Source organism: Daktulosphaira vitifoliae, unplaced genomic scaffold (assembly GCF_025091365.1).
Source record: "Daktulosphaira vitifoliae isolate Bord-2020 unplaced genomic scaffold, ASM2509136v1 Scaffold_5, whole genome shotgun sequence".
NCBI lineage: Eukaryota > Metazoa > Arthropoda > Insecta > Hemiptera > Phylloxeridae > Daktulosphaira > Daktulosphaira vitifoliae.
Window position 1 is genome coordinate 1,615,423 of NW_026099576.1, and position 10,562 is coordinate 1,625,984.

Here is a 10,562-nt window from a genome sequence, read left to right on the forward strand (position 1 = left end):
ATGTTACTTTTGTAATTATCCATCAATTTTTTAGAATTAAACACTATGTAAAGATTTGCATCGAAGAGTTTCTTATGATAGTGATTTTAATCACTGTCAGATTAAATCTATACTGGACCCAACTATGCCGCGACCCCACTGTGCTGGGTTTTTTTTTTTTTTTATTATTATTATTTTTTTTTAAATAATATTGATCAAAGAATAATAGTAAGACTGTTACAATTTTAATAATCTTCGAATCTAAAAGTATATAAGTTATTTATAAAAATACATTCAGTGATAAACATAATTTTATGATTTTTTAACAACTTCTACATATTGTGATGGTGTCACGTTTTCATAATCGTGAGAATTATTTTAATAAAATACAGACAGCACATCCGCTGCCTGAGACTGATGAATTAACAAATAATATTTATTGCCAAATCGGCAATAGTTCTAATTATTATAAAAACCCAATAGACCTGACCATCGTCGTCAGTCGACTCCAATGCTTTGTGTCATTCATCAGTCTCAGTACTCGGTTGTCGCTGTCCGGCTTACTGTTTAAAGCAAAGTCTTTGTTTATTCCTTTTCAAACCTATATACTATTTTCCTCGACATTTCAGAGTACTTGTGTCTTGCACTTCGTCTGCACCTCGTACTCTGTTATTTTTCCTCACCTGGTACGCCTAGTATTTGTGTCTTGCACTTCGTCTGCACCTCATACTTTGGGCTCCTTTTGCGTACACCTGGTATTTGTGTCTTGCACTTCGTCTGCACCTCATACCTAGGTGTTACTCTTATTCTCCCTTCCTATAACAACAGCCTTTCGACACCCACAGCTAACCCGGAGTGTCAGCCGAGCACGGTGACTGCTGTACGACAACACGCACGTGAATACCTAGACAGCAGGCACCACCTCCTCATATTCATCTTCGTACACATAGCTACACACATACGCACTTTTACCTTTTTTTCATTTTTACTGTGTTACGACAATATATACATATATAGCATATGTGGCTTATATTCAAAAGCTATAGGTTAAAAATGTTTATATTTATTGCTTCGATGCAGAGCAAAGAAAGTATTAATTTTACTAAGATTTGTTTTTTTTTTTGTGTCATCACTTTTTCTCAGCTCTCACCGAACCGATTTCTTTCAACGATATGTCAAAAGATCACGAATCGTATTTAGTCGAAGACATTACCCTCAAAAATTGAAAAAATTTCCCTCGTTCTCTGTAAATGGGGGAAACCTCCAAAAAAATTACAAATTTATAAATCGATCATTTTCAATATTTTTTCAATTTTTTTTACTTAAAAGTGCCATAACTTTTTTAAAAATGATCGAATCAATATAATTTTTTTTATAGATACCTTAGTTATTTACCTTGATTTGGGGGCCTATAGCCTACAATTCTAATCAATGATGTACTTAGATGAGGCCACAGTACACCTGCCCTTCGTTCGCATTGCTATGCAATATTTAAATGATTATTGGCTTTTATTTTTACTTTTTTATATTCATAATCTGAGTAAACAGTGGTCATCAATATTTTCATGGTAGCTAATTAATTGAAAATTTTTATTAGGGACTTCTTTTCACTAGAATTTCTATGTACCTGATTCCAATATTGAAAAATATCCATAGGGCTACCACCGCTTACCAAGTAACAGAATCGACCAAGCTATCACTAATTATTTTAACTATTAAACAATGTTATTAACTATTCAACTAAAATTTATTTAAATGGTATATGATAGTAGTATACACAGATTATAAGAAAATTGTATTTTCTGTGTCAAGTATTATTTCACAAATAAACTCGCTTATCATTTTCTTTACCCTCATAATATGCGATTAGGGATAGCTGTGTAAGCAATTATCGAGCATGCGCCTTATTTACTTTCAGTCTACACTCTGTGTTCACTATAGTAATTGCGAAAATTTTGTGAATAATTATATCCATTAAATAACAAAGAATAAATTATAACTTTATAATGACGCTTAATAGCAAATACCTATCGTTAATTAAAATTAGAACGTAGAAATATAGAGAATGATAAATGTCTATTTGAATTTATTTACTAAACTGGAAACATTAGTTTTTATTTAAAATATATAATATCATCATTTTATATTATTTAAATGTAACACAAATTAACAATGATTTGAGTGAACGGTTTAACGGTTTTCGTTATTTATAATGAAAACCCTTATTCGTCTAGTTTTATTGTTCTTTTCTAGTACTTTTATTTTATTTTTTGTTTTCTTTGTATTCAGCAACAAAGAAAATATCAACAAAATTGAGGTAATAATGTGAATTATTTCTATACAGTACTTGATTATGATTTATTTTTTAAGGGTGATAAATTTAACAATCAAAAGTTATTGATAAACAATTATCAAAAAAATGATCATCAACATTTCATTATTTTGTCTCCTTTTGTGGAAAGTTCACTACCAAATAATACAGGAATTACTTCAAAAGATGCAATTTGGCAAAAAGTTCAGTTCACTAAGTATGTATACTATAATATATTGAGAAAATAATTACTTAAGTCGGTCAACAGTAGATACTATAGTTTCCGATTTATTAAATTTCCTACAAAAAGCTTATTTTATTTCTGAAAAAAATAATTATTATTGTTGAAACACAAATTAATTTGATGACTTATTGTTGTAATTTAGATATCTTATCTCAAACATGTTATGCTATAATTAAGTATTGAAAAAATTATAAAACTATTATTCTTAAAAATAAAATTATTATTTTTAATGACATTATTCAAGGTATTATTTAAATTTTAATATTATAGGCAAACACTATTTTTAAATAATAAAAAGAAATGCTTATTATAATTCTTTAATGACTGTGTTTATTTTCATATGAAAAAATAAAAAATTTTATAACCAAGACTATAAAAGTATTAGCAACAAATTTAGCTATTGATGAAAAAATTTAATTATATTTTAAAGTATTGAATAGATATAAATTTTTATGATGTTGCTAGATTAGTATAAATGTTATTTCATATTCTATATTTTTTAGGTTCAAGTTCTTTATATATTCTGCTTATTTGGATTTTAGGATTAAATCCATTGGGCCGTTAATTAGAATCATTGGTGCAACTAAAACCAGACGACCTGATACTGTTTGGTGTAGATTATGGTATTCAAACAGTTCCAAAACAGTTTTAGCATTTGTTAAGGCTATTCGTGAAAATTGGAATCTAAAGTACAGTGCAGTATTTGTATTGTGTAAGTTACCTCCAGAAAATACTTATCCATTAAGTGTATCAATAGTATCTCATTTCAAAGATACTATCACTAACAGAGTTCTTATTAATATGCCAATGTCAAATAGAAATTTCAAGACGGACATAGAAATTTGTATTAAGCCTTTACATTATTTTTATGATCGGGTAATATAAATAATTTATTTTATATAATGAATGTTATTTAATTAGTAGTATTAATCGTTTAAATTTTAAAGGCATTACAACTTATGGAGTTTGTAGAACTTAATACTATACTAGGAGTTGAACATTTCACATTTTATAAAAATACAATTGGTCCAAATGTTGAATGTATTCTTAATCATTATAAAAAAGATAATCTTATTTCTATGTTACCCTGGGAAATTGATTTGGTATCCAAAAAAGAAATAAGAACGGAAGGAATGTTTGCAGCTCTTAATGATTGTTTGTACAGAAACATGTACACATCAAAATATGTTGCATTTTTAGATATAGATGAATTAATAATGCCAAAACAAAATAATACCCTTACACAATTAATAAAGTAAATCATTTTTTTATATTTTGTTAATTAAAATTTAAAGGGTTACATTTTTAGATGGATGAACACTTATCAATCTCCTGCTGCTTATTCCTTTCGGAATGCTTTCTTTTACATGCAATGGGCTGATGATGAAAGCTTACAATTAGAGAAAAATCCATTTCATTCTAACCTAATAGTTTTACGTAAAACTCGCCGAAAAACCAAATTACATCCACATAAACAGAGATCTAAATACATTTGTGATCCTAGAAGAGTTGTTGAAGTTGGGAACCATTTTATATGGGAGTTTTTAGATCCAGGACATGATGCAACTCTGTATATTCCCGCAGAACGTGCTATACTTCATCACTATAGAGTATGTGAATATGGTGGTGATGACTGTATTACAGCAGATTCTGTAATAGATCGTACTGTTTATAAGTATAAAAGTAAATTAGTTGATAAAGTAACCAATACTTTATCAAATTTGGATAACCAATGTCTTATTAAAGCTCAAGCCAATACTAATGAGACATTATATTTTTTTAATTAATTATGTAACTAAAATGTGCTTCCAGTAAGTTACTAAGTTATTAAAAATTAAAAAGTTCTTACAGGGTTTTGCAACCATGATATTTAATTTATTATCTACAGATAAATTAATAAATTTAATTTATTCATAAATCTATTGGTAAATTAATAATTGTTAGCATATTTTATTGTAATATATATTACAACTTTATATTAATGAATAAAAATAGGTGAGGGTTATTAAATAATATACTTAGGGAAGTATAGTGGAAAGAATGGTGTAGGAATAATAATAGATGAGGAAATAAAAAGTTAAGTAGTAGAAGTAGCTACGAAAAGTGACAGGATTATAGTTGTGAAATTGATATTCGAAGAAAAAGTGCTGAATGTAATAAGTGCCTATGCACCACAATAGGATGTGATCAAATAGACAAGGAAGTGTTTTGGAGAGAGATGGGTGAGGTGATGCAAGGGGTAACTGGCAATGAGGTTGTGGTGATAGGTGGAGATATGAATGGAAATGTAGGTAATAAGAGGAGAGAATATGAAAGGTAAAGGTGACATACAGGAGTGTGAAAATTATAGAGGCATAAAGCTTATGAATCATAGTATGAAAATTTAGGAAAAGGTAATAGATAAGAGAATAAGAAATGAGACATTGGTATCTAAAATGTAGTTTGGATTTATGCCCGGTAAGTCAACAAAGGAGCCATTATTTTGTGTGAGGCAACTAATAGTAAAGTTTAGGGAAAAAAAGAAAAAGCTTTGTATGGTATTTATAGATTTGGAGAAAGCGTATGATAGAGTACCGAGAGAGGTTCTAAAGTGGGCATTAATGAGAAAAGGAGTCCTGAAATGGTATATTAATATAATAGAGGATATGTATGATGACACTTGTACCTGTGTAAAAGTGTAGGAGTACAGAAGGTTTTAGTTTAAGAGTATGAGTGAATCAGAGTTCTGCTTTAAGCCCTTACTTATTTTCCATAGTGATGGATGAAATTACTAGAGAAATACAAGGAGAGGTGCCGTGGTGCATGTTGTTTGCTGACGATATAGTGTTAATAGGAGAAAATAGGGAGGAAATTAATCAAATGCTAGAGGTATGGAGATCAGCTCTTGAAGAAAAGGGTTTAAGAATAATTAGAAGTAATACAGAGTATATAGAGTAGTACTTCTTAACCTTTTTAGAACCACGGAACACTTATAATTGTATAAGAATTTTGCGGAGCGCTAGGTCGTAAAATAAAACAATACTTACATTTTTTTAAATTAAATTACATATATGATACTCGTAATTAGTCAATGAAATTTATATATAATAAATTTAATAAATTTAATAAAATTGGTATATGATATAAAATAAATACAATTTTTAAAAAAAAATTTTAGATTATTTAATGTGATATTTGGGCCTGATAACTGTTGCATATATTTTCAATATTTGGTCTTATATATGAAAGTACTACTCTCATTTCCTCTTCTCTATTAGTTAGCCTTTCACGTTATTTTGTCATAATATTTGTTAATGTTGAAAATCCATGCTCGCATAAGTATGATGTTGAAAATTGTAATAAAATTCTAATTGCGCTTTCGGAAATATTTTTAAACTCTGTTTGAATAGAAATCCAAAATTCTTCAACTGTTATTTCGGAAAATTTTTTTCGGAAAGATTAAATTTATATAAATATGATGAAATAGAGTCAAAAATATTCTGTCCTGTTGTACGTTCTGTAAGTTGTCTGCAGCATAAAAATTAATTCACTATTTTGTTTTTATTAATGAATCGAACAAATTACGATGTACGTGAAGTACGTGAGCTATACCACTGATATCAGTTGACTCATCAATTTGTAAAGTAAAATATGATTTAGAAAGTTAATTAAAAACTGATTTTTATTGTGTCGTCTGAATGCGGAATTTTCATAATTTCATTTTTTGCGTCATCTCCAAACATAATTTGAACTATTTCTGAACATGCTGAAAAAATTAGGCTCTCTGCTATAGTGTGTGGTTTTAAATTTTTAACAATTATTTCAGCAACTTTATACGATGCGATTTGTGCTTTATTTGGTATTGTTATTTTTTTTTCAAATTTTTTTTTTGAACAATTTGATTTTTTAACAATCTTTCAAATTAATTCTTATTCTTGGACTGGAGATTAGCATGTGTTAGATGTAAAATGGCGTTTTAATTTTGCTGGTATCATTGTGCAGAGTTTTTCTCCACAAATCACACAAAGAGGTATTTGACACTCATTTTCAACAATGTAAGTAAACCCGATATCTAAATAATCATTGCAATATTGTCTATTAACTTTTCTTATTTTGTTCTCCCTCTTATAAGTATTTATATCATTATTAATATTGCTTGAACTTACGTTGGTATTATTTGCGCTTGAGTCATATTTTTGTTTTATAAATGTATGCATGTTGCAGTTTTAAATAATTATTTTTATAATATTATATTATTATAAAATATTATATTTTGTCAAATTAATTATGTACTCTAAAGATAAAATAAAATAAAATATGTCTAAATAGTTTCACTCGGTACTTAAAAAAAATCCAAATTATTCATAAAGAAATTCGTTTACTGCGGTCGTTAAAATAAATAAAAATAATACCCGGAATTATTATATTACATCAAACATATTGAATCGCATACGATCGGAATCATACTAATTGTGTACTAAATATTTCTTTTACATTTCTACTATCTGCAATCGATCAGTCTATTTATAATCTATTTCTGTTATCGTCGTATGGATGCAACATTACACGAACACGCGACGGTAAAATTTTTGTATATTATTTAACAATAATTTACGGTTTTACCCAAAAGTACTAATATAATTCATTGTGTTGTAATAAGTCGCATTGTACAAGTTTGTATTATTAAAAAATTTTTTTCCAAAATTTCCTAGAATGAAGCAATATTAAAAGAAATTTATTTTAACTCGTACTACTCTATGTAATTTTCTCCCTTCAATGTAACAAAAGGATTGTGTTTTTAAGTCTTCCATTGTTTACTGAAGTGCGTTAACTAAAATCATTTTTACCCTGTTGATTACAACTATCTGAATGTTGTAAATTTTCTTAAATTTATCCTCTTTCAACACTAATTTGAGCTTGGCAATGAAAAACATTTGGGTAGGCTAAAATCTGGTGGATGGTGGATAGTAGAAAAATTTCACCAATATACTAGCTTTAAAAGAAAATTTGAACAAAGTGTTATTTAATTAAATTGTTTATGCTAGATTTATAACCAATAAACATTAAAATTCCATTGAGTAAAACCACTGCCAAACTGCAAAAAATTTAAGTAGAACCTTTAAACTAACCTTGTAGGTACAAGAACAATTCTAATGATAGTATCTAGAGTTTCACGGTAATACCGTTAGTTTTACTATTTTTTTCATTGTAAGAAATTTTTAGGACAAACTGTAAAAGATATATAAAAATGTAAGTCAATTTGATTATACTCATTTTATATTTTTGTTTTATTTTAAAATAATTTTATACTTTAAATTGACAGTTCATTACTTTTGAGTTGTACACTTTATTTTAAATAAATTTCATATTATTTAAAATTCTGAAAACTCATACACCAACATTGTGTTTATTAAATATCACAAATTACAGAATAAAAATAAATTGATAGTACAAATTTAACTTAAAAAATATTGAAATTCTACAAGGTACACATGCATAGTAAATTTAGACAATAAAAATTATAGACAAAATGAAGAAGAAGTATGATAAGACTAAAAATTAATAGTTTTCAATTCTACTCTTTAATGCTAAAGAATCAACAATATCACAACCAATGGATTCATTACATTTAGCACATTGATTTAAGTAGTCGGCTGTTTGCACTAAAAGAGTCTCATTAAATAAAGTATTTTGATTACTTGCAAATAATACTTTATTAATTTCATCTGTTATTTTTAATGATGTTAAATTTTTGAAATTTGTTTTTAGTATACTAATGATTTCTGATTTAACATCAGTGGCACGACAGATAAAATTAATTAAAAAAATTCCTTGATCACCTATCAAAGTTTTTACATAATTCAATGCTTCTTGAGTCATAAATATTTTTGGAGGACCACTTAGACCTAATGTAGGATCTTTAACATCAATATCATATATAACAGCATCAAAATTATCACATTTATTTGCAGTTTTTTTGAGATATTCAAGACCATCACATATTTTTACATTTAATTTTGAGTTTTCTGTTAATCCAAAAGATTCTTTAGCTATTTTATATACTGCATCATCTATTTCCAAAGCAATGACTTTTATATCATTATAAATATTTACTAATAAGTTGGCCAATACTCCTCCACCTAAACCAATTAAAAGAATTCTAGGTGTTTTGCTAGATTTCTTTGCGATAATGCCAATACCAAGGCCCAAGTATGGTATATAATCACTGATAAAATATGAACAGTCAATTTTGTTTTCATCACCAACTGATCTTATCAATTTGACTTCAGATTGTATAACTTGAGGCATGTCAAGAAATACCAGACGTCTATAAATTTCATTTGTTTGCCCAGCTACTTCTTCTACAACATAATCACCAGAAAATTTACTCTTACCTTTCACAATAGTTTTCCTATTACCTAGCTGTTGTTCCAAAGAAAGAAAAAGTATTGTTTCACCTCTCCTTACTACACCTTGAGGTGCAATTTTCAGCATAAGTCTAGATAATTCTTTTTGTACTTCTTCCAAATTTTTGTATGTTTGACCTCTATGCATACTGACAATAGCTAAACGATCTACATTACAGTTTCTCCTCAAAATATCTTGACCTTCTTTGCTATTAAATAACCATTCATGTTCTCTTCCATGTGGCACAATAAAAGCAGCAAAAGTCATTTTATTTGGACTTAGTTGAGTAGAACCTTCTGCAACTACTATGGTGTAACGAGGTGTTTTTGTCTGAGAACAATTTATTTCAAAACAGTAATTATTACATTTATCATTAACACGACATTTAGTTAGATTAAAACACATAAAAACTGATTTTTGAGTGTCTAAAACTATTTCTAGTAAATCATCAATAGAACTCAATCTTTCATTAGTTTGACCATCAGGATTCCACTCTAAAATTGATTTACCACCAGGTAATTTGTTAATTTTAGTACAAACCACCATAAATACAGATTGGCCATTAAAATCAATAGAATCTTCAATTTCTGTGCAATGACATACACGAATTATCCATCCTTGTTCATTGAAATATGTAAAAAGAAATTTGGCTATATGGCATTGCAGCAATGAAATACATATATAACGACCACCAAATTTCAATGTCCGTTTCATTTCATTGAACATTTCCATTACCCGAGACAATGACTCTACTTCATCATCTGGCATTAAAGCATCTAATGTACCTTTATCAATAATAACATTATATTTCTCATCAGGATATTTTGTATCCAAAATATTTTTAACCTCATATGTTAAACCTGGATATTTACTTTTATGTTTTTTTTTCATATTAGTGATCACTACTTCACTATTATCAATGCTAGTCAAACAGGTAAACCCATCCAAATATAAATTAAGAGAAAGATTAGAATTTCCACATCCAGCCACTAAAATTATATCTTTAGTGCCTATATATTTTGTTAGTAATCGTTTTAAATTACTATAGCTACCATACCATTCAAATGTTGCTTCTCGTTTAGTGAAAAATGAATTCCAATATTCAGGTTTAGAAAAGTCACTATTTTTTTCAGGTATTAGACTCATGTTTACATAGATAAAATAAAGTTTTAACATCAATAGATAATTGAATAATTAAAAACCAACATCTAATAAAGATCCTAACACAGTTATAATTTTTTGAACATATTACATTATTGTAAATTGATAAGATTGTTGCTCTCATGTGGGCGCGCGCATATGAATTCATAGATTATGAAGAGCTATAGAAATCGGAAAAGAACTTATCAGAAATGAAATTTTACGGAATAGTTTATCATGGAACAATATCTACTAGAAATTATATTTTAAATATCGTTATTTGAAAGAAATTATAAATTATTTTCTGATATTTAAGCTTCGATGCGAAGCTGAGAAGGTATTGGTTTTACTATGATGTGTTTTTTTTTGTGTCTGTTATCACTTTTTCTCAGCTCTCACCAAACCGATTTCTTTCAACGATACGTCAAAAGATCACAAATCATATCTAGTCGAAGACATTACACTCAAAAATTGAAAAAATTTCCCTCGGTCCCGTAAATG

General features: G+C 27.9%; 2 protein-coding genes across 3 annotated transcripts; one reads left to right on the plus strand and one right to left on the minus strand.

Moving 5' to 3' along the window:
- Positions 1-1,734: 1,734 nt before the first annotated feature.
- Positions 1,735-7,780, plus strand: LOC126908342 (uncharacterized). Of its 2 annotated transcripts, none has more exons than XM_050690332.1 (5): positions 1,735-2,296; positions 2,350-2,507; positions 3,077-3,410; positions 3,482-3,789; positions 3,844-7,780. In XM_050690332.1, the coding sequence occupies exons 1-5, from the start codon at positions 2,192-2,194 to the stop codon at positions 4,319-4,321; spliced, it is 1,383 nt and encodes a 460-aa protein (XP_050546289.1). In that variant the 5' UTR covers positions 1,735-2,191; the 3' UTR covers positions 4,322-7,780. The 2 variants fall into 2 exon arrangements, with proteins under 2 accessions (XP_050546289.1, XP_050546288.1); XM_050690331.1 differs by having other exon boundaries at positions 1,740-2,296; positions 3,038-3,410.
- Positions 7,781-7,899: 119 nt separating this feature from the next.
- Positions 7,900-10,522, minus strand: LOC126908331 (eEF1A lysine and N-terminal methyltransferase homolog). Its single transcript, XM_050690297.1, has one exon. The coding sequence runs from the start codon at positions 10,095-10,097 to the stop codon at positions 8,073-8,075; it is 2,025 nt and encodes a 674-aa protein (XP_050546254.1). The 5' UTR covers positions 10,098-10,522; the 3' UTR covers positions 7,900-8,072.
- Positions 10,523-10,562: the final 40 nt, after the last annotated feature.